At 40.1% G+C, this 25,772-nt stretch overlaps 1 protein-coding gene across 3 annotated transcripts in view; it reads right to left on the bottom strand.

The window, feature by feature from the left end:
- The window catches only part of ARHGAP28 (Rho GTPase activating protein 28), a gene marked incomplete at both ends in the record, with an annotated part of 189,561 nt that overhangs the window by 42,004 nt on the left and 121,785 nt on the right, over window positions 1-25,772 (bottom strand). For all 3 annotated transcript variants that reach the window (XM_080714420.1, XM_080714422.1, XM_080714421.1), the window contains 2 exons: window positions 9,190-9,282; window positions 22,484-22,701. In XM_080714420.1, the coding sequence (XP_080570546.1) occupies window positions 9,190-9,282; window positions 22,484-22,701 (311 nt within the window). The remainder of the gene's footprint in view (window positions 1-9,189; window positions 9,283-22,483; window positions 22,702-25,772) is intronic.

Raw genomic sequence — 25,772 nt, 5'->3', positions numbered from 1 at the left:
TGGCAGACGAGGGCCACCCATGGTTAACATCTGTATGGGAAACTAACAGCTACTTCTTGGTTGCATGTAGCCAAAGGCAAACTTAACCAGTCTAATCTCTCGCTGTTTCTCTCTCTTTCTCTATAGTAAATTCTATGACTTTATTTTATTTGATTTTTTGTGATATTGGACATTGAACCCAAGGGCATTCTACCTCTGAGGTATGCCCCCAGCCCTTTCTATTTTGAAACAGAGTCTCACTATGCTGCAGAAGGCCTCACAAAGTTGCTGAGACTGGCCTCAAACTTACAATCCTCCTGGCTCAGCCTCACAAGTACTGGAATTATAGGCATGTGCCCCAAACCCACTTTATGACTATTTTTTAGTAGCAAACAGAATTCAATAGTAATGATGCCAAGTTTTTTTTTTAAATTATTATTATTCAGAGCTGGAACTAAGGTTTTTTTTTTCCCCTATAGTGTACAATGATTCTATTGAAATGAAGACGTGAATATTTTTCTTTACCAAAGGAAACTTATCACATATTAAATATACTTCATGCTTATGAAAAAATATAATTGGATCGATAAAGAAAATAGTCCCTACAATGCTACGTTTGTATATGAAGTTGTCAGCAGCGATCTCAGTCATATGTCTGTGGAGCAGGGTAGGATCTGCGGGGAAGCTCGCCACGAGCCTATGCGTGTGTCTGTGTCACTCTGAAGCTCCTGATCACGTGTAATTACAGTGCACCAGCAAAAGTACAGTAAAACTCTCAGTTTTAAGTTCACTGCTACTTTCTCAGTTTTCTATAGATGGCCCGTATGACTTAATAAAATGAGTAAAAACACTTTTCTTTAAAGAATCAAAACCCAATGACACAATGACACACACAAGAAATTTCAATGCAGAGGACAATCTAACATTCATCCATCTCCTCTCCTACCCCAAGTATATATAGTATATATATATGTGTGTGTGTGTGTGTGTGTGTGTGTATATATGTGTGTGTATGTGTATACATATATATAAAGTATGTGTATGTATATATATTCACATATATACACATACAAGCGTGTGTGTATGTGTATACATATATATACATAAAGTGTGTGTACGTATATATACTCACATATATACACATACAAGCGTGTGTGTATATATATACATACATAAAGTGTGTGTACGTATATATATTCACATATATACACATACAAGCATGTGTGTATGTGTATACATATATATACATAAAGTGTGTGTACGTATATATATTCACATATATACACATACAAGTCTGTGTGCGTGTGTGTGTGTGTGTTTGTACACATGCTGGGGACTGCACTCAGGTGCGTTCTACCTCTGAGTTGCACCGCCAGTCCTATTTTATTTTTCTATTTTGAAACCAGGTCTTATTAAGTTTGCACGTGCTGGCCAGGAGCCTTGGTCCTCCAGCCTCAGCCTCCCACATACTGGATTAGAGGTGTTTGTCATCAGTCCTGGCTTAGATGTAATTTTGAAAGAGCAGATGCTTAATAGCACTGGAAACCAGAAAAGAATTCCATAGCGGACAAGTGCCAAAAATTTCTAAATGTAAAGCACATTGGATTGGTTTGCTGTGGTACCTACCTAACAGTGGCATAAAATAAATCTCTAGGAAGAAATGAGAAGAACCAACAAGAAAGAATGAAAGGAAAGCTGGAAAGGGATACAGGCAAAAGATTCAGAGATATCTGCAAAAATAGAAGCCAGGTAAATCCTATTATTCCTTAAATATGGAGAAATAGTCCTTAAATATAATCCTAGAAAAATGTAAAACTTGTAATATAAACAAACAAATAAAATGGACCAGCCGCCTTGGAGGTGAACCGGTTCCTAGCCTGAGCCTGGTGTCTAAGGGAGAAGGGGCTCGAAGGTCATGACAAAGAAACAGAGAGGAAAAGAATGGAAAGCCAGCTTTGCCCCCAAGTAAGAAGCAGATTCTTCATCTCTCTCACTGGTGTGCACTTGGGGAGGGTCTGTACTAACATACTCACCCCTCTACATACTCTAAAGTCAAGCACGTCCAGCTGGGTGCAGGGGTGCACGCTTGCAATCCCAGTACTTGGGAGGCTGAGACAGGAGGATGGCAGGTTCAAGGCCAGCCTTAGCGACTCAGTGAGCCTCTTAGCAATCTAGCAAGATCCTGTTTCAAACAAAATGTAAAAAGGGATGGGAGTATAGATCAGAGATAACATTCCCCTGGGTTTAACCCTCTGTTACCCCACCCTCAAAATAAAGCTAAGCACATCCATTCACAATCCCACAACCAGCCATTGTGGGCCTTTTGGAAAATTTAATATACTTAACTGCAGAAAATACAACAATTTTCCACACAAATCAATCACAGAAACAAACCAAAGTCCAGGTCTACAGAAAATTTTAGGAACCCCAAGAGCCGTAGGTCTACCTGCAGGTGCGCTGAACCCCTCCCTTGTGCGACACCTTCCCGCCATGTTTGTGTGGGTGGGTGGACTCCTCTGCACCGGGTGCTGACAGACAGGGTCTGGGAAGCTGGACAGAAGGGAAAGTCCTGCGACCCACTGTCATGATCAGAGTATCCACCCGCTGCAGGTAAGACCTCAGACCCGCGGACACTCACTGCCACCCTGCAGGAGGAGTGCAGTTCCCTGGCCAGATGGCCCACACGCTCAGGCCAGACACGGACACGTTTCTACATCACTCAATGCTGCACAATGCACAAGCTAACATGCTCTCCACATGGAATATTTACATTGGAAAAATCCATGGAAAACATTAAATATCTATATCTTACTTGATACTAAAAATGAGCAAACATTACAGGATAGTCTGTTATTTTCCTGTGCAAGCTCACCCACGAAGATCAAGTTTTAGTTGACAACATCCTTCATACAAGATACACACACACACACACACACACACACACACACACACACACACACATATATCCAAAACACATATTTTTGTTGTTATTTCTGCCTGTAGTTTCTTTAAAAGACAGAATTCTGTTGTTCTGTTGTTTGGGATTCACCTCTGAAATTATTATTTGCTGAGTTTAAGAGCCACAGATGCTGAGCTTGTGTACGGTTATGTTTGCCAACAATCTGAATTACGTGGCACTTTTACTCAAAAAAAAAAAAAAGGAGGGCACACATCCTTATACTGTAGGGTGTTTATGCAGCATCGCTGAAAACACTCCAGGTTTCCATCATCAAGTGAATAGTGGTAGATGTATATGGTTGGGTAATATCAGTTTAATCATAATATGGCATGCAATTCATGAGTGAATCTTAGCTGGGTGTACCCATGTAATTCCAGGACTTGGGAGGCTGAGACAGGAGGATTGCGGGTTCAAAGCCAGCCTGGGCAATCAAATGAGAACCATCTGAAAAATAAAATAATTAATAGGGCTGGGGATGTAGTTGAGTTGTAGAACAACCCTTCCTCAACTCATCCCCAGGACTTCCCAATAAAAAAAAAATAAGTGATACTTAAAAGGATTATGAGCAAGAGAAGCCAGACCTGAAGATGCATCTTACAATTATAATTCCACCTATATGAAAGGTTAAATTAACCTAAGGTGTTAGAAGTCATAGCGGGCTCGCCTCTAAGGGAGAGGAGGACCATTGACTGATAAGTTCCTGGGAAAATTTTCTGGGGATGGCAGTCAAAAAGAAGTAAAATAATAAATGTTGGCAAGGATGTGGGAAAATTGGAACTCTTTTACACTGTTGGTGGGAGTGCAAATTAGTTCAGCCGCTATGAAGATCTGTGTGGAGATTCCTTAGAAAACTGGGAATAGATCCACCATATGATCCGGCTTTACCACCCCTAGGTATCTTTCAAAGGGGTTGAAATCAGAGAACTACAGTAACATATGCATACCCATGTTCATAGCAGCACAATTCACAATATTCAAAATATGGAACCAACCTAGGTGTCCATCAGCAGATGAATGGATTGGAAAATTATAGAAAATACATACAATGGAATTCTACTCAGCTATAAATAAGAACAAAATTACATCATTTGCAAGAAGATGGAAGGAACTAGACAACACTGTGTTAAGTGAGATCAGCCAAGCACGGCAGAGAAGGGACTTATGCTCTCTCTAATATGCTGGAGATAGGGAGTATCTGGGATACCAGAGGGACTCCAGATAACAGAAGAGATCCTCATTGGAGCCAGGGAGGAGGCGTAGGGGAGGAGGGAGACTGAGGTTCATTAATGGAAACACTACCATCAACTATGTGTCCACATGTGAATATACCATTTTCATCTGGGCACTTGGTAATGAGAGAAGGGAAATGGGGATGACGGGGGGCACCAAGTGCTGTGTGCATGTACGTCATTATCAACATGATTTACTTCATGATGTGAGACTATAATGGACAAATAAAGGCAAAAATTTGGGGGTGGAAAATATTTTATATTTTGTTGACTATGAGTTCATTTATTTTTAATGTGATTGTTAAATAACTGAATTATATAACCCAATGCATGGATTTGTTGTGTGTGTGTGTGTGTGTGTGTGTGTGTGTGTGTGTGTTGGTGGTACCAGGGTTCTTGGATACCTTTCTACCTCCGAGCTACACTCCCAGACCTATTTTATATTTTTATTTGGAAACAGGGTCTCTTAAGCCAGCGTGGCTGGCTTCGAACCAGCGCCATCCTCCTGTCTCCGCCTCCCAAGCGCGGGGATTACAAGCGTGCGCCACCATGCCTGGTGGGTTTGTTATTTGTAAGTTGCTCCTCAAGTTAAAAAAGCTTTAAAATCATTTTATTAAAAACCTTAATTCTCTTTGTCAGCAAGCTTTAAGGGGTTATTACTGCTTAGCATCAGAACATACTACTATATCAGTGGAAACATCAGAAACGAAAAGTTGTTCTTCAGAGAGAATATGTCTGCTGAGATTTACAAAAAGAAGCCAGCATGGTGGTGCACGCTTGTGATTCCAGTATTTGGGAGGCTGAGACAAGAGGGTCGCAGTTAATGGACAGCCTCAGCTACTTAGTGAGGCCCTTTGCAGTTCAGTGAGACCCTCTGCTTTTTGTTTTGTTTTGTTTTGTTTTGTTTTTGTGGTACTGGGGGTGAAATACTGAGGCTTTCTACCTCCGGGCTATACTCTCAGATCTATTTTTTAATATTTTATTTGAAAATGATCTCACTAGGTTGCTGAGAGCCTCACTAAATAGCTGAGGCTGGCTTTGAACCTGTGCGATCCTCCTGTCTCAGCCTCCCAAGCGCTGTGATTACAAGCGTTCGCCACCACGCCCAGCTCTTGATCCCCTCTTTCAAAATAAAGAATAATAATAAAAAAAAAAATACGGAAGCTCGGAGATAGAATGCACCTGGGTTCCATCCCCAGTACTGTAAAAAAAAAAATTACAAAAAGAGTGAGACAAGGTAAATAATAAGGCCATCATGACCAAGAAAAAAATATACTAATCTGGAACATAAGGCTAAAAAAATAGCTAAAACACACAGATACGCGTGTATGTGTGTGCGCGTGCACACACACACATGCACACACACACAAAACATTAATGGTAGAGAAAATTTAGAAAAAATGAACTTTTATTCAGGTGAAGCAACAACCATCTAATTATGTGTTCTAGAAGGATGTGACACAAATGAGGAGAAAAAAAACTGAGGATATAATAGTAGAAAATGCCGAGAAACGAAGAAAGCAAGCAGTTCTTAGATGAAAAGGACTCGCCAAGGACCAGCAAGAAAATGAAGCACGGATCCTTCTGAAAGGTCAGAACTCCAGAAATAAATTCAAAATTCATGACATTCAAAGGGTTGCAGAGAGGGTAAACAAAAAGATCAAAAAAGCTTATTCATAAAGGAGCAAGGTAAAGGTAACCAAATTAAGAAAACAATAACACAATGCCATAATGTCCTAGTATGAGTATCAAAGTCTATAAATGAAGGTTCAATTTCTACCATGCAGGTTTCCAGAGGACTAAGGTTTTGTGCTGAAATGGACAGCCAGTTGGCACCTGTTTCTAACAGGAACATCGCCGTGGTATCTAGGGTTTCCTAGCCATGAGCCATCCTGGACGTACAAGGATCGAATCGCGTGCACTGGAAGAGACACGGTGCCGTCCACACTGAAGTTACCACCGAGCTGTCTGCAGTTGTGCCAGCTTTGGCCTATCCATCATCACCTTTTAAATTTTTGTCATTAAAACAAACTCCTCCTTGTTTAAATCAAGGTTCCTTAGATTTTCTTTTATCGGAAACAAACACAGATGTAACTGATGATTTTTAACAGATGGTGTGATTGTATTTTGCAGCGAATTATGAATCAATAGCAAGCATAGCGATTTGATTTTCACTTAAGACACTGGAAATAAACTAGATTGATTACTTTGCCTTTTAAATAAGCTAACATCTCTGCTGAATATTTTTCATTTATCTTGACTGAACCTAAGGAAAACACCTTTCATCTCTAAAAAGTGATTTGTAGACTAGGTTGCTGATGATGGCAGACCTCTCAGGAATGCTCAGATTTAGTGACATCTGTGACTTAGAATCAGGGGTCACCCTCGAGTAATACAATGAGAGACTGTGAATTTACTGTGAGTAGCCACAAGATAAATATGTCGAGAGCTGATAAATTATCCTTTACATGGACGACTCTCACCAAGTTTATTGAGATTTAGTCAACATGCAATTCATTGTACATTTCAACTGCTGTATTTAAACTGACAGATAATTAATGGCATGTATAAACTGCAAAATGTAAATATAAAGCTTTTATTTGATAAGCTTTGGCAAAAAATAGAGACCTATGAAAACATCACCACAGTCAAGATAATAAAACCAGTGCCCAGCGGAGCCTTTGGTATCTCTTCCCCTCCCCACCTCACAAGCATGGGTCTTATTTCTGCCACTTTAGGTTAGTTCTCCTTTTCTATAATTTGATATGAACTAGATATTTTTGGTCTGCCTTCTTTCACGTGGCATAATTATTTTGAGATCCCTCGTGTTGCATAGGTCAATAGCTCACTGCTTTTTACCATTAATAGTCCACTGTGTGGTATACTATTATTAATTTATCCATTTATTTGTAGTTGGACATCTGTGTTGTTTTCAGTTTGGAGATATTAAACCTAAAGCTGCTATAAACGTGTAGATAGTTTTGTATGGGTATATATATATTGCCTGCTAGAAGAACGGCTAGATTTTATGGTACACATACCCTTAACATTTGAAGGAGCTGCTAAATCATTTCACATTGCTAATGCATGAAAGTTCCAATTGCTTAACATTCGAGGCACTGCTGTAAGATCAATGTTTTCTTTTGAGCCCTTCCTCAGGATATCTAGAGAGAATGCACTGTGGCTTTCTTTGCATTTCTACAATAACATAATTATGGTTATATAATAATAGTATCAATTATATTTATTATATAATTATTATATATTTAACCATTATAATACATTAATATAATTATTATAATAAACAATATATTAATATATAATTCTATAATATAATTAACGTAATATATTATATTAATAAGATTATACAATATGCTACATATTATATAATCATACTGAGTATACTTCCATGAGCTAATTTGCCCTTTGAAGAGGTTTCTATTGAAATCTCTTGCTCTCTCTAAAAGGCAAGAAAAGATCTAGCTAAATCTTGACACTGGAAGACTGAAGGTAGGTGTCTAAGAGAGCTGATTTGTTTCCAAAAGTAGACGGTTTGTGTGGTTAATTCAAGGGAACCAAGAACTGGATATTAGCAGTAATATTTATATTGTTTCTGTAAACAAGAGGTGTTTTGATCAGAGATAAAATGAAAGGTAAACCAGCTGACCACCCTTCTCTCTCCTAAAGCCAAGTGGAATCAACTAAACATAACTTAAAACTAGGAAAGAAACACTCCACCAGCATTCACACAAGTGCTGGTCAGACAGACAGGGCTAATGTGGATTCTTCCCCAAATCTACCTATTTATTCATCAAAAAAAAGCACCAAAGAGCTGGGCATGGTGACACACGCCTGTAATCCCAGTACAAGAAAAGAAAAGCTGAGACAGGAGGATGGCAGTTTTGAGGACAGAAACTTAGCGAGAACCTGCTTCAAAATAAAAAAGGTCTGGGTAGTATAATTTGGAGGTAGGGTAGTGTAATTTGGAAGCAGAATGTCCTTGGTTTCACTCGAAATGCAAAAAAATAAATAAATAAAAATAAAAAAGAAAGGAAGGAAGGAAGGAAGGAAACAACCAAAACCCTAAAAACAAAAATAAACAAACAAACAAACAAAAAACCCAGCACCAAGAATGAAAGCAAATGAAAAAAATTCTGGAAATGATTTCACAGTATCATCTCTTGTACATTATGAAGGAAAATGCCTAGCTCTATGAGGAGCCATGACTGGGTTCAATCTCTGACTGTGCCACCTCCGTTAAAATGTTAAAAAGTCTCTTCCCAACATCATCTAGGCAGAGAAGAAAAAACCTATCGAGATTGCAATCTTGCTTTTTCCTATCTGGGAGGAATTTGGGCGAGGAGCTATAAAGCTGGAAAAATACAATGGGAAATAAGTTAAACAAAAGATAGTGTAGGAAGGCTGAAACTAGAGCCAGCTGTGAGAAGCAGCCTTTCCTGCTGGCACTGATGCTGGCCCTGCTGGCCTGCTTGGTCCTCCTCTGGAGCCCGGGGAGCTGCTGCTGAGGAGTGGCAGGGAATGGAAAAGGGAGCAGAACTGGCATCTCAGGGGGAGTGCGGTGGGCAGTAAGGTGATTGGCACTCACCCCACATGGAGAGACAAGAGAACACCGAAGAACACCGGCTCCTGGAGGGAGGGAGACTATGACTCAGTGGCACCAAACAGAAGAAACATAAGGACGCTAAATTCATCAAAAAAGAAATGCTCCCAATCATTGTGTTCCTTTTCTTTCCTTCCTTCCTTCCTTCCTTCCTTCCTTCCTTCCTTCCTTCCTTTTTCTTTTTTTTTTTTACAGAATATGTAATTATTTGTGGATTTACCTATTACATCTGGGCTCATTTACTGCTGAACATTTTTTCTTACAAATTTTTAAAGGTGGACAGGTAAGGTGTAAGCTGTGGTTGTCCAGATATATTATAGTTGGTGCAAGGTTTGCGTGATGGCTTGGACAGAATGGCTTCCTCTTTCGTTCCTACCTCCAGTCCCCCTTCTGTAACGTACCATAGGACCACTTGTTTTGATAACTTCTGGTAGCTCTTTCTCTTCCTTGGTGCTGTCCAACTGAGTAGTACGCTCATCACAAGTATCATCTGGCTAATGGAAAAATAAAAATGACAGTTAGGTTTATCCAGCCATGTATCTTTCCAAATATGACTATGTATTATAGTATGCCTTATGCTACTTTGTACACACACACACACACACACACACACACACACACACACACAAACACAGAGCTGTGTGGAGATACAGAGTTAATGAGTACTTACGCATCAATAATAGCAGTTACCAACCTATCCATACACGTACTGTTCCTCATAAAGGCCATACGTTATAATAGAACTGGTCTCAAAATCAAACACTAAGAGCTGTCTGCCCAAATCTCCTTTTCTTTTCTTCTTTAACTTATGAATATCATGATTTTGCTCCATGATGCTGCATGTCTACCTAAACAGACCAACTGTGATCCTGTGATGGCCACGTCCAATGAGAGAAAGTGGAATTCTACTTGGTGAAGCATCCAGGAAGGTTTATGCTTTCTTATTGAATGGAATTAGCTGGTCAGTTCTTCCAGGAACATGGACATAGTACCAAAGATATTCAGACATCCTATACATAGTAGGTATTATTCTGTATGACAAGGGAAACAGGAAGGAAAGATGGAACAGTTGGGAGAGCTGATTGATGTAGCCATAAGGCCCTGGCCTTCCTATCAGGAGCTTTCTGTTCATAAGAAAAGTAAACCTCTATTTGTTTAAGGAGGCAGCTAATGATGAAATCATGCAATTTAAAAACTAGGCTTTATGACTTCCGGGAAGATGGCGACCGAGAAAAGCGGGGCTTAAGAGCCCCGCTAACAACAAATCTCCATTACCACAAAATCAGCACCTTTCATAGCCTGAAAACACCATCACCAGTGAAACAAAAAATCACCAGGCTCCAGAGAGAAAGCGGACTGAGAACAGAGCCACAGAGGAGATAACCGGCCTTGCGCCCGAGGACACGGCAGACGCGGCAGCAGCGCCATACTGCCGGCGGCACCGGCGAATTCACGGGACGGCTACAGCAAGCTGAGGTGAGCCACTGCGGAACAGCCAGGCGGGATTTCTCCGCGCAGAGAGCATCTAAAGCTCCCAGTGGCCGAGCTCAGCACACGCTGCAGGGATTCAGAGTAGAAATCAAAATCAAGAAGAAAAACGCCAGCCCCATAGCCGAGGGCGTAGCAGCGGCACCATATTGCCACCGGCGGCAGCAGCAGCGAATTCAGCGAGGCCAGTACAGCTACATCTGCGTACTCAAGAACAGTGAGTCAAATTGCGGGCCACAGAGGAGAAATCCCAGTACTGTACTCCCTGGGACTTGACCCAGTGGGGGAGGGGCGGTGGCAGAGATATCACACCATAGGAGAACACGCAACCTGGCACCCCCCACAGTCTAAAGCAGCCTCTATCGACTCTCTGGGTCGGAGACTCTGTGATAAAACCCAGTAAAGGAGTAGTGGGGTCCGAGATACTACTGACTCGAGATCCAGAACACCTTAAGTGAAGTCATAGTGACCCAAGGGAAGAACCCAGAGAAGGCACAAACATCGGAAATCATGGGAAAGAGAAATAATACTGGAGCAATGAATGCACACAACCCCACAACATCAGAACCCGATAAAACAGAAAATCAGAGATTTCTAGAAGATCAAATCAGGAAAATAACTGTAGAAATAATAGAGGTGCTTCAAAAAGAACTCAGAGAGAGCCAAAAAGAGATAAAGGATGCAATTAATGAAGTAAAGGCCTCAATTCAAAGCACAAACAACCGATTAGAACACATGGAGAACAGAATCTCGCTCTTAGAAGATGAGCAATCCAAAAATGAACTCATAGTTTCTAATCTAGACAAAAATATCTGACAACAGGAATCTGATATTGAAGAAATATGGGCCCATTTTAAGAGAGCTAACCTAAGAATAATTGGAATAGAGGAGGGAAAAGAAAGTGAAACCAGAGGGATCAACAATCTCTTCAAAGAAGTAATAGCAGAAAATTTTCCAAACATAGAGCAAGAGGTTGATACAAAGGTCCAGGAAACTTATAGAACTCCCTTTAGACAGGATCGGAGAAGAGGATCCCCACGCCACATAATTGTCAAAATGACCAATGTGGAATCCAAGCAGAGAATCTTAAAGGCAACAAAAACAAAGGGCCAAGTGACATTCAGAGGCAAACCAATTAGAATCACTCCAGACTTCCCAAACCAAGTCATGAGAGCCAGAAGGGCTTGGAGTAACATATTCCAAACTCTGAAAGAAAACAACTTCCAGCCAAAAATTTCCTACCCAGCAAAACTTTCTATCAAATTTGATGGAAAAATAAGAAGCTTCCATGACAAACAGAAACTGAAGAAATTTATGTCTTCAAAACCAGCACTAGAGAAAATACTCAAAGAGATTAACTACAAAGAAGAAATAGGTAACACACACCAGAACCAGAGAAACAAGAGTTTCCATCCAACAGACAATTAAGATTGGTTATCTGTGGAGATTCATTATTTATGTTAGTCTTTTACCTATCTCTAAATTGTATTGTTTGCCTTTATTGTTGTTAATTTTTAGGATTTCTAGTTGGAATATTAATATACCTTCAGATATAGCAATTGGAAATATTTTATCCCATTCTATTAGTAACTGTTAACTCTGTTTACATTGTCTTTGCATATACAATTTTTTTTTTATTTTTTAGGGAGTCTGTATACTCCTCTGTTGCCTGTGCCATTGAAATCATAACCAAGAAATCACTGCCAATTTCAATGTTGTGAGGTTTTATGACCCAGATTTTCTCCTAAAAGTTTATAGTCTTAAGATTTATATTTAGGTCTATTATCTATTTTGAGTTAATATTTGTATATAGGATTAGGTAAGGGTCCAATTTTATTCTTTTCCATGTAATTATTATTTTTTAACAATATTTAGTTAAAAGATTATCATTTCCACCACCAAATGTTCATGGAAACCTTGTCAAAAATAACTTGACAATATAGGGAAGAATTTAGCTCTAGGCTTTTATTTAACTCCAATGGTTTATATATATGCCTTTAGAATAGTACTACACTGTTTCAATTATTGTAGCTTTATATGGTTTGAATATATATCTTCTAGCTTTGTTCTTTTTCAAGATCGTTTTGGATACCTAGAGTCCATATTCCATATTAGGATAGATTTTTTTCTGAAAAATAAATATATAAATATATGATAGTTCCACCTAAAGAATAGAAAAAATATTCTCTGGTAAGAAAGAAAGCAAAAAGAAATATTGAAATGTTATCTTTAAGTCATCAAAAGCTTGGTATCAGACAAATGAAACTGTTATGTGAGATTATCATTTTTAATTTTAGATAAATTGCCATAATACTAGATGTCAACTACTAAGCCAAGCATGGGAGGGAGGGATAGGGAGAGAATGGGGTAGGGATTGGGTGGGGGCTGACTGGGAAAAGTGTGCATGTATGTCTGCAAAAGTATGTATCCCACTATGATGTATGAATACAGTGCACCAATTAAAAAAATAAAGTAGCTAAGAACAAAAAAAAAAAAACAAACTAGGCTTTATGACTGAATTTTTCAGTCCATTCCAAGAATAGTCAGTTTTTCTTCAATGATGAGTTTGGAAATACATTAGATCGATGGCTTCACCAATACAAAGAACTGAACCAAATATCTCATTCCCACTCATTACATATTAGAAAAGCTCTGCTTTTCACTCTGCAGGGAGAATATTTGGAGACTAGGTTTCTAACTGTGGTGGGTTGTACTGTAGGCCTTGTGGCATAAGCTCTAAGACTTAGCAGTATTTACAATAAAAGCAATTAAAAATAACATGTATATATTATATTCCATGATTGAAACAACCTTTTGCAAAATTAAACAGACTAGATATTATTGACATCATGAACTGACACATAATATACACATAATACCTTAAGAAAACGCTATTTTTGTCTTATTTCTCTATGTTTTCTACCTTTCCTCAAAAGTAATTTATTATATTAACAGAAAAAAACATTATTTCTTAAGTGATAATAATGCCCACGATGGAGCCCCAAAAAGTTTTGCTTCAGTTCAAATGACTGAGCACCTATCACCACTCCCCCCGACCCGATCATGCAGGATTAGGGAGGTGTGTATTTTGATAAGAATAGATCAAGTGTCACTGAAACCAACAGTGTTCTTAGATCAACAACTATTAGAGATTCCTAGAAAATAAGAAGTCATTCATTTGCTGATTGTAGAGACATTGTTAGCCTAGAACAACGTAAGACAATGCTGTTGGCAAGGAAAGGACAGAACCATAAGAAACCCCAAAGAAACAACAGATAAACAAGCTCAGAGTGGAAAATACCCAGGGCAAAGCTGGGACAATGTTTTAGACAACGCATGTCTTCAAGAGGGGCCGGATGGACCACCTGCCTTGGACAGCAGGACTAGCTATGAATTCTAGAGAATAATAATGAATCTAGAATAATAATAATTATTCTAGAGAAGAAGAATAATTCTAGAAGAATATTCTAGAATTCTAGAGAAACATGGGAATGAAGTAAACTATCTTCTTTGGGAGGATTCCCAGGACAGGTGGACTTACACAGAACTCAATACCAGGTCACTCTGGACCTCCATGAGCTCTACAGATGGGAGAATAGAAGGCTCCATCAACGCTGTGTGCGACAGAAAGCAACGAAGTTGTCCTTTTGGGAGGCGTGTGTTTGTGCTACAGATTGAAGGGATTTCCCAAAAGCACGGGTTGGAGATTCCTTCCCTGGTGCAGCAGAATTAAGACCTGGGACTTTAAAGAGGCGACAGAGACCCAACAGGAGAGCACTGTCCTCACGAATGGATTCACTCTGACGAGTCTGCCCCTCTGCTCTCTTGCCTCCCCTGCCCACCGAGCTGATGCAACATGCAAGCCCTCACAGATGCCGGCCAGCCCCCAATTCCAGGTCCATCCCCCAGAACTGTAAGAAACAAATGGCTGTTCTTTATCCAGTTATCTAGTCTGTGATATTTCACTTTAGCAACACAAAGTGCACTGAGATTGTACATGTTAAACTAACTTCTACTTAAGCGGTGCACGTTTCACACGTCCTTACATACCCAGGACCCAGTTTCGGCGCTCTTATTCAAGAAAGAAATTTTAGAAAAAATATTCACAAATGTCAGAGGAACATAGCAATGGTATGTCCCAAGTCATTGATTGACTTCATTAATGAATATAAATTGATCAGTGAGAAACATCAATCCACATTCTGAAAACAGAATAGAGTGCTATGGATCCTGGTAGAAACTGACCATTGAGAGTAGAAAGCTTGTGATGGCTTAATAATTTCAGAGAGACCAGAGAGGCCTTTGTAACAAATCAGTAACTCTAACCAAAAAGGGCGATTGGGGAAAGTGGAAGAGTTCCTGTGAATTAATAGAATAACTGCAGAATTAAGAAAATAATAGGGCCGGGTGTGTGGCGCACGCTTGTAATCCCAGCATTTGGGAGGCTGAGACTGGAGGATCGAGGTTTGTGGACAGCCTCAGCTACGTAGTGAGGCCCTTTGCAACTCAGTGAGACCCTATTTCAAAATAAGGAATAAAAAATAGGGCAGGGGGTGTAGCTCAGAGGTAGAATGCCACTGGGTTCCATCCCCAGTACTGTAAAAACAAACAAACAAACAAACAAACAAACAAACAAACAATAAAAACAATAGGAGCTAGATTATATCCATTCATGGCAAAAAATTATAATTAGGTATCTACAGAATGATTTAGAAAAATCTATTAGCATATAGAACAAACAAATAGACATGGAAATATAAGGTGCAATTTAGGAAATACGTCAATTTGATTCAAGCAGGGAAGGAAGAAATAAGCGAGGAAATAAAAGCTGAAGGGAAGTTTTGAACTGAACAGGAGGCGGCATTTTCAAAATCAGAAAGCTGAGGGTTGACCACGATAAAAGATAAATAAAAGATTTCATATCTCGATGGTATTTCAGGTCTCAACAATAAAGATAAACTCAAAGGCTTCCACTAGCATAAAAATGAAAGTAGGGTATAAACCAAAGAGTGAGACTGGGAGGCATCAGGCTTCTCAACAGCAGAGCAAACGGGCGCTACCCACACATGTCTGAAGAAAGCAGATTAGCAGAAGGGCCCTTGCTATTCACCAATTTAGGATTTATGCTTTGGGGATATGGACCTTAAGTATCCAGAGACATTTCCTGCCAGATACGCTGAAAGGGCTGTGGGTACAGTATGACAAGAGGCACAAGGTGTGCTGGCAGGGAGAGGGTGGGAAGGGGAGTGGCTGCTGGCTGCCTCCTGCTCAGGATGAGGGCCCCTTTGGGCCTCCTGGCACCTAATCATTCACTCTTGAGATGGCGCTCAAGATGAACCATTTCACTTACACCAAAGCTCTAGCCAAAGGGCCCCGTGGCTACGTAGGGTGCGGGGGAGGAGGGCAGGCAGATGAAGGGCACCCCCCCACACAGAGCTGTTTCCCACAGATATTTACTAGAGAATAACTAAAATGAGCCCGGCATGGTGGCGGATGCTTGTAATCTGAGGATTTGGGAGGCTGAGCAGCCAACCTCAGCTACTTAGGGAGAGACACTGTTTCAAAATAAAGAATAAAATATAGGGCTGGGGGTGTGGCTCAGGGTAGAATGCACCGGGGTTCCATCCCCAGTACTGCCACCCCAAAAATGTACTAAAATGACAAAATCTGTCTTATGGGGCAAATTAAATCAATACTGAAAGACACTTGTAAGGCAGCATCAGAGTTTCCATTATGGGCTCAGCCAACAGAACAAAAGTGGAGCTCACAACTCCCCCAAGGTTGACTTCCGGCAGGCAGGTAGCCACGGCTGTTGTTAGTTTTGGTTATTGAAGGTAGAGGTAGAACATGCAGTGATTCATAGATTTAACTACTTAATGATTCATTTCTGAGTTAAAAGAGGCTCTTTCTTCATTCCTGGCTTAAAAGACCTTTCAAAGTAAGTAGGCATTTTCTCCTCCGTTTTCCTGACTGCCTTGAAATAATTACTTTTTTTCTATCCTCTTACAGGCTGACAAAGGGCTACTTGAATTCTTTTCGGTTGTCTTCCCCCTTGGCCACTTCTGCAAGGGACTGCTGAGACCCATTCTTCAGCCAGAGTTGCTCCCAAAAGGGAACTGGGACACAACAAAAATCATCTGGCTGTTGAGAAAAATGAAAGTGCATTCCTATTCAGGAGTAGACTCCAAAATGCAATGATGCAATCTTTCCCGAGTTGTGCATGGTGTGTGTGCATTCATACAGACTCGTGGGCACAACATAAGCTATGATTGCCAAGGGACCAGTCACTGTATTTAGCTCTTTGTCACCCACACTGAGAGCTCATGAAATTCCAGCGATACCATACACACAGTTCTGTGGAGAAAGTGCTGTCAACTGTGAAGCCCAAACCCAGTCTGCTGTCTTCCTTACTAGCGTCTGACTTTGCCCTCAGGAAGTTATGTGGCCGGCTAAATTAAAATAAACAATATCTCATACGCTCCCCTGTAGCTAAGCATTATGTAGTTCTGAGTAATGAGAGGTAAGTAGAACTCTACTGAGTAGGAGTTCCAGGAACGTAAGGTCAGAGGGAAAGAGTCCATGGATACAAATTCAAAAAACTGTTGAGAGCATGCGTACTGTGGTTGAAGCATATTACACAGCCTGTAGGCAAAATGGTGAAGGTTCCTGTAAAAAGGCAATAGGAAGAAGAGGCTGGATTCATATTTTATAAAAGAACAGTTTACCCTCAACTTCTTAAGAACAAAATATAAATTCGTATTTGTTAAATTCATGATTTCTTGGGTTTTCTGTCACATGAAGTCAAATGTGTACCTAAGTGTTATAATCATCTTTGACAAGAATTGCCTCTGATGAGTACTGCACGATTAAATGTAGTCAAATATAATTCAGTTACACCTTTAGGCATATGTTTATCAATTATGAAATTGGAGATAAATGAGATTGACTACTTTTGCCAGTTGAATATTTTACTGAAAGGTAGGTACTCTTAATCACATCTTCTTAAATAGTGGAAAATGCATTTGGGTATGAAAATTCTGCTCATGATGAGTGGGACTGGAGACTGTGTGTTATGTATCATGAAGTTTATTCAGTATTCTGATTTATTGTACAATGGCTCTACTAAAACAAGTTAAATATTACATCTCCTTTAAATTAATTAAAATCATTAATTAATTAATTAATTAAATTAATTAAATTAATTAAAAAAATTAAAATCATTAAATTAAATGTATTGCATATTTAATGAAATCATAAGGTTTATCTGGATCCAAAGACATTATTCTTTACATTGTCAGGTCACATTTTTTATTTCCAGTAAAGATTATGTATTACTTTTATAAGAAGGAAAAAAAAACTCTTAGCTTTTGAAAGGAACAATTACTATTGAGAAATCAGCCCAAGAAAACTGGATCAAGACATAATAAACGCACTTCCTACTTTCTCCTTTCTCTGCAAATCATTGCAAGTGTCAAGAGAGATACACTTCTAAAGAAGTAGATCTAGGAACCACTCAACATCCCCATTAGCAGAACAGAAACTGCCAGAAGTTCCTGAAAGACAGAAAGCAGGCAAGAAAGGTTTGATAAGGGCAGACGAAAACCTCAGCCTGAAAAAAGGCACAAGAAAAATGAATAGATTCTAAATGCTTATTGAGAAAATCCCCATCTCAGAGGAAAATAATAAGACCAGGCCAGGCAGGCATCTACTGCTCAGAAGACAATGACCAAAATAAAAGAAAATTTTTTTTTTCTGAACAGACAGGCCAGGCAGACACTTTTCTTCCTGGATGCTGCAGAGCAAACGATGGTGAGTTCTTAGTGATGGAGTAAACATCTTCCTGGGTGGTAGTCATCAGTGGTGGTGACAGCTAACCTGGTAAGGGTGTGGTAGGTGAGGACAGAAGGAAAAACAGGTTTCATTTCACTTAGGGCTTCCTGAAAAGGTAAGGACAGGAGTATATAAAAGAAATCTTGATTTACATGTAAAAAAAAAATAAATGACAGTTCTTGAGGGCTCCTGATACTTTGGCGCAGATGTCATATTTGTAGGTCTTAAAATGCAGAGTGATTACTAGAACACTTTATCACCCACACAGGTGCAGAATCCTATTCACAAGAGTGTTCTTGGGAGAAAACAGGTCTACACAACTGCGTGGGAAGCACAAGTCATTATCTATGATACTCAAGCCATCAATCTCATACTCCATTAATAAATATATATCAACGCCCAAGAATCAAAGTCAACTGAACAGTAGTAACAGGAAGAAGAAAACATCATGCCAAAAATGAACCCATTACCCTGAAGGAAATAGGCGGTTCATAGAAAGGAAAGGAATTTGGAAGTTAACATTTAGCTGGTACCTTTAGATTGTTAGGAGGCTCCTGCAACCAAGAAACAAGACGAGACTGCTATGATGAAAGAAAAAGAAGGAGTTCCAGGGAATTGGGACAATGACTTAAATTTTCTACAACTAATGAAAGTCATAAGTCATGGCCGAAATATTGGTAGAATAAATGAAATTAAAGAGATATCCAAGAATGCAGAAGACACATACATACACAAACTTAGAAAATATTAGAGAACAACTGAGAGACAGGTCAATACAATCAACGCAACAATCATCTAATAGGAATTCTGCGAGGTTGATTACCGAGGAAGTGGAATGAATAAATATGTGTTTTAAATGTTAGACAAAAATGTATAAAACCTAAAGGATTAAGTCTCAAATTGGGAGGGTTCACTTTAGTATTGGCCAGAATTAATTTTTAAAAGGGTAAATACGTAAAATTGAAAGTTTCCAACAATGGAAATAAAGTTAAAAAAATCCTACACAGTTGTTAAATAAAAAAATGAGATTGATGTAGACACTGCATTTCCCACAGTGGTTGTGTGTGAGGGAAGATGAGGAAAATGATTCTGATCATGGCACTCTCTACATAAGGATAAATTAAAAAAAGAAGTAGCACAACCTATCCAACTGTTTTTCAAATTATTGATTTACATCCTTTCTAGAGAAAAATGCTGGGCCTAAAACATGTATTTGAAATTTAATGCAAAATCTTATAAACTTTACTATGTTAAGTCTTCACTAAGAAAGTGAAGTAAAAAATTTAATGATTCAGTTAATGTAAATAACTGATGTCAAAGAAAGCCATAAATAGTTGTAAAAAAAGAGAGAGGAAGAAGAATGAGGAGGAAGAGAAGATGAAGGAAAAGGAGGAAGAGAAGGGAGGGAGGAGGAGGAGGAGAAAAAAGGAGCAGGAGGATAGTTAGGTGGAGGAGGGGCAGAGGAAAGCAGACCAGGACAGACATGTAAGAGGAAGGAAGTAGAAATCAGTGTGTATGTTGTCAATTTCAAATAGAAAACTGAAAAATTTTTGCTGCAATCCTTGGAAAAATCCAAGTTACTTAACTTGTAAAAACAAATGCTAACTTTTTTTAGGAAAAAAAAATCTGTGAAAATATTCATTAGACTTTCTATCGTGGAAACATATCACAGTTTTTCTGAGGCTAGCTTATATGACTTTTTACATTTCTTTTCAATTTTTTTTTTATTGGTGCATTATAGTCATACATCTTAAGGGGGTACAAGATGGCAGAGGCATACATGCACACGTCACTCACTTAGCCCTTCCCCGATTCCCACCCCATTCTCTCCTCCTTCCCTCCTTGTCATGTTTGGCGTAGTGGTTGACTTTGATATGTTTGTGAATGTACATCACGTACATTAGGGAGTTTTTTTAGAAATAGCATATTGAATGCCAGATTTAGTGGCCTTAATTTTGCTGCTTTCTTCATTTCCCAGGACAGCATAGACCTACTACATTCTGGAGCACGTGATCCTGCTTTTACCTTCTCTCACTCCTTGGCCTTAGCCACTTTTCTCAGTTCACTCCAGAAGTGGGATGTCAGCAGCAAGACTCGGAGGAGAGACGGAAAGAATGACAGCAGGAAGAGCCCAGAGCCATCTCCTGCCCTCCACTGATCTCTAACAAGGGCCTTTGTGCCCTTCTTGGAGTTGACATTGAACAGTAGACTGCACATATGTATCTCAGAGAAATAAAGGAGTCTTCATTTCTTTTTACACCTAGGGGCCCACTGAGTCAGTGACTACTTTTCTTTCCCTTTAGAGAGGCTCAAAGTGAGAAAGAGGGAGGGGTATAGAGAAGACTCCATTTTTCTGTCAGCAGAGGTCCAAAGTCTTAGGACACCTGAAAGGGGTAGTTAAGATTCAGAAGTCTATAATACCCTTTTCTATTCTTCAGTTTGCTAGAGTAGAGTGGAAACTTGAATCTAGAGTAACTGGAAATAGATGTGGGAAAGAAAGTATATGGGCAAAGTTTATAGGACCTGGAGGTAGTTGTGAAATGACCCAGGGAATTTAAACCATCAGGACAAACCTCTTCTCTGTCAGGCATCAGAGTCAGGACACCCACAGCTGAGTCAGACACCCCTAGCTAATGTCCTGGCCTCCAATTGTGGCAGGGAGTCATCTCTGCTCAATTACAGCTGTAGAAAATCCACCATCCAGAAGGACTTCAACTCGGTCAAAAGTTCAAATAGCACAGAACTCACAATGCACTTATCTCAAGGTATATCACAATGGACAGCATAAGATTCCAGAACTTTGATGTCCAGTAGTGACTCCGGAGCTGGGGATGTGACTCAGCAGAAGAGCATTTACCTGGCATATTCCAGGACTTGGGTGTGACTCTCAGCACCTCCAAAAATATTAACAATCATAAGCTACAAGCCACCTGTGATTCAGATACAAAGCAATTATAATTGAATACAATTTAAAAACTTCAGTTCCTTACCCACCCCAGCCACATTTGGCTGACAGTTACCACACATGACTGGGGCCTATCATTTGGACAGGTCAGAAACGGATTATGAGCCGGGCGCTTGGGAGGTGGAGACAGGAGGATCGCGCAGGTTCGAAGCCAGCCGCGCTGGCTTCAGAGACCCTGATTTCAAAAATTAAAAAAAAATGTATAAAATAGGTCTGGGAGTGTAGCTCAAATGTAGAAGGGCTTCCAGGAACCCCAGTACCACCAAAAAAAAAAAAAAAAAAAAAAGAAAGAAAGAAAGAAAGAGAAAAAAGAAACGGATTATGCCATGACTGTAGGAAGCTCCAAAGGGCCATCTTATTCTATGACATGGTTATCACAAATTCCAAGGTTAACTAGGCATGTGTGTGGTTCCCCGCCGACTGCCCCTTATAATAAATATATCTAAGAGAGGCCAGGACTCACGGGCAACCTAGTGGAACTCAGCTTGGAGACTGTCCTTCAACCCTGTTTTCATCCGTTATCTTCAACGTTTTCTCTTATGTCACTATTGATATTACAGTGAGACAGAGGAGAAGCCTAAGCCGTGATCACTAACGCTCCCCGAGCGACAGACCTGTAACTGCAGCAGACTAGCCAATTTCCTTTTTCCTGTGTAGTGATTTCCCCTGAAGTTCCACAAATCCTGTCTCCATAAAACCTAGCAGGGGGCCTTGCGCAGAGAGCGCACTCGGTAGGGATTCGTGGTGTCAGTGCTGGAAATACTGCAAAGGTGTAATGAATGAATAAATCTCTAAGGCAGAGTCAGCAGGAAAATACAATTAGATACGGGAAATGAAGTAGAGATAGAAGAAAACGCCAGTCTCAGAGCAAAACCGTGGCCATAGAAATGCTAAGGGCCAGCTGGGATTTCGGCCATTTCTCGGGAGACACGCGATGCTTCCTTCTGGTGCTTTAAACCACCCTCTTGCCTGCCTAATTTGTGCTGGCAACTTTCACTTTTTAACCGTGTTTATTCTTCTGAATGCAAACCTATTCACGTCCCCGTTACCATTTAAAACAAGCTACCTGGACCTGCGCACAAAACTCAGGTCACTTCCCTGGGACTCCTTTGGCTGGCCACAGAATTTCCATTCCAGTGTTCAGATTTAAGTAAGGTTCTGTGTATCTCATCCACAAACACTGGCTCCATCACCAGAGAAATTATTCTCTAACTTCAACACAGAAGGGAATATATTTGGTGGGGATAAAGAATATAGTTAGGAGAGATGAGGAATGACGGCTTACGTTCAAGCTCAGGAACTCTTGCACCCGCCGTCTGCTTTGGTTTGTTCTGAAAGCTAGACAAAACCAGCCTGCCACTCACGACCCTCCAATCTCAGCGAACACGCTTTGAATCATACTCATTACTTACAGGAGATTCGATGACTCCAAAGATGTCGCGGACATCCCTGACTGACTGTTTATTCTTCTTTCGCATGGTCTGAGTGTAGGTATTATATCTCTTTTTCACCGCAGCTGCTTGGGTTCGCGTTAACGTGGAGAGCAGGGCTTTGCCATCTTCTTCTTCATCGCCTGAGATCAGAGTTGACAAACCCACATCTTGCAGCCACTCAGCCTCCAGTTCTCCTTCTGCAACACAAATGAGGAGGGGGTGTCAGGACCTTCTCTGTATGACCGGTGATGTGCAAAGCTGTGGGTCTGCACACATCACACAGGAAATAATGGAGGAAATTGTGGGAAAGGGCCATAAGAATGAATGAAAAATCGGTACTCTATCCTTAAATCAAAATTTCAAACATTGTTTAGTAGAGCAAAACTGACTGGCCGACTTGGAAAAGGAAGGCTTACATATAAGTCATATCTGGACAACCAATTTCAAAAAATAATAAGATGTGAATATTTAGACTAAAATCAAAACAAAACAGTTATATGGAACACAAAGGGGGTTTTTAAGCATTTGAATGAAAATTCAAATCCCAGTGCCACAGAAAAAAAATTGATTGCTGTCTGGGCGTGGTGGTGTTTGCTTGTAATCTCAGTCCTTGGGAGGCTGAGACAGGAGGATTGCAGGTTTAGTGAGGCTCTCAGCAACTTTGTGAGACCCTGTTTTCAAATAATAATAATATCAAATAGGTCTGGGTTCCATCCCCAGTAACACACACACACACACACACACACACACACACACACACACACACACACAGAATTGATTGCTATTGTAAACTAAATGTACAGAACAAAAGCAATTCAGGGTTACTACATTTCTTAACCTCAAATCCACTACACATGCATTTCTGGGGACTAGGCTAAGCGGGCACTAGTTGAATGAGGTTGTTTAAAAAGCAGATTAGACTGATCTGTAAACACAAGTCAAAGCGCCAGCCTACGAGTGCCGGACTCTGCTTACACCATTGCATCATGGGTATGCAAACAAAGCCTGCTAATGTGCTTTGTGGATCCAATTTTCTAGCCCTACAAATATTTTATTTGCTATCTTGTTTTTATTGTCTGTTTTGTAATCTGTCCCTTTAACAGAGAACAAAGGATGAATCTATGATTAGCATCTCTATTCTGAAATAATAACCTTTTAAATCAGTGAGTTATGAGTTAGAAATCTTTCTTTACTTATGCCTAAGCTTTCAGAAGTGATGTTTTCACTTCTGAAGACAAAATTTATACATAGATTTCATATGAAAGTCCGAACAATTGGGTCTCTTTCTTCCTCTTTAAGAAGTAAGAAAAGGGTGGTGGGGATAAAGGAATTAGTGGGCTATGGGTATCATAAACTAGGGCCAAGGATGGTCTAAGTCCTTGGAGTCAGACTACAGCATACGCAGAATACATTTCTAAATAAGAAATTCCACAGCAGATATCAGTAAGACTCCTGTTTGCTAAACCCTGTACACTGCAATCCTACGTTCATGACTCCAGATGCCAAAGGTACAACTTCAACCCAGAGCCCTCCCTCGAATTTCAGCTCGAAATCAACAGCCTACGCAGTCTCCTGGGCTGTATCAAGCATTTCGCACTCAACATGTTCAAACCTGAACTCGTTCATGGGGATGATAATAACCAAAGTATTAGGCCATTCTGAGGATTTCTTTTCAAAATGCATTTGTGAAGATGGCAAAGAATCTGGGACAAAATAAGATATTAAGTAGATATTCATTCTCCTATGCCTCCATTTGGAACATCGGACAAACATTGTATTTTTCAAAAGGCTATTTAAAAACGTACGAGTCATCCATGAAAACATGGGTGCTTTCACTGTCGCACATTTCAACAGACAGCACCTACTTTTACGGTTGGAATATGGAACGTGTTGCACAAAAGCTCAATGCTGGCAATGCAGAAACGTCCAGAGGTGACGTATCGGGATCGGGCCCCAGCCTCGCGGTTGGTGATTCCATTTGATGGATTAATAATCTGAATACAATACTGGGTGGTATTGTATTCAGGATGTGGCCTTGGACTCTCTTTCCCTGGCCTCTTCCTCTCCCTATCTAGCTCTACTTCCCAGTGCCCTGAGAAGCTTCCTTCACCACACCTGGCGGTCATGATGTTCCTCTGTTGGAGCCAGCCATTCATTACCTGGACTTCTGAAACTTTGAGCTAAATAAACCTTTCCTGTGCCAAGTTGTTCTCGTAAATTATTTTGGTCACAGGGATGGAAACACCAAGTAAAGTTAAATAAGCAAGTAATTTAGGAGATGTCCCTGACATCACTCTAGCTTCACACCCACTCCAGCCCATCACCAAGACCTCTGGATACTACGTCTTTATTATATCTCAGACTTGTCCACCTTCTTGGATCAACTCTGCCCTGACCCTGGTTAAAGCTACTGTCACCTCTCACCTGGACTGCTGGGGTAATATCCCAGCAGCACTTCCTGCGGCCCTTCTGGATCCCCTTCCAACTTATTTTATATATTGTTACAAAATTAGTTGTTTCAGATGCAAATAAAAATAATGTTGTATTTTTTCCTTGCTCCAGCATGGTCTACAAGGTAAGATGCTGTTTAACTTTCTGGACACACTCATAGCACTCTCCTCTTTCCTTCTGTTCTCTAACAGCACTGGCCTACCATGAAGGTCATTCTCAAAAGCTCCATGCTCTATTTTATTACAAGTCCCTTGGGTATGGCAGTCCTTCTATGACCCTGCAATTATTCACCATTCAATTTTTTTGATCTTGGTTTATCTCTCTCTTTTTTTCTTTTTTTTCTTCCTCCTCCTCCTCTTCCTCCTCCTCTTCCTCCTCCTCTTCCTTCTTCTCTTCCTCCTCTTCTTCCTCCTCCTCCTCTTCCTCCTCCTCCTTTTCCTCTTCTTCCTCCTCTTCTTCCTCCTCCTCCTCTTCCTCCTCCTCTTCCTCTTCCTCCTTCTCTTCCTCTTCCTCTTCCTCCTCCTCCTCTTCCTCTTCCTCTTCCTCCTCTTCTCCCCCACTCTTTCTCAATAAAGTCTTTCTTCCTTGAAGCCTCTGGCAAGATCTGTCTTATTGCTACAATCCCAATACTGTCACTTCTTTTTTCTTCAACTAATTTCCCCCAAATATATTTACTTATATGTTTGATTTCTTTCTCTTTCACTAATTACTCCATGAGGAAATGAAACATTTTTTCTTTGCTTAGAATTATCATATCAACACCTTGCAGGTTACCTGGTACAGAGAAGGCACACCTACTTGCCACATTAGCTAAATA

Source organism: Muscardinus avellanarius, assembly GCF_963383645.1.
Source record: "Muscardinus avellanarius genome assembly, chromosome: 17".
In the NCBI taxonomy this organism is placed as follows: domain Eukaryota; kingdom Metazoa; phylum Chordata; class Mammalia; order Rodentia; family Gliridae; genus Muscardinus; species Muscardinus avellanarius.
This window is presented reverse-complemented; position numbering and strand designations above follow the sequence as displayed.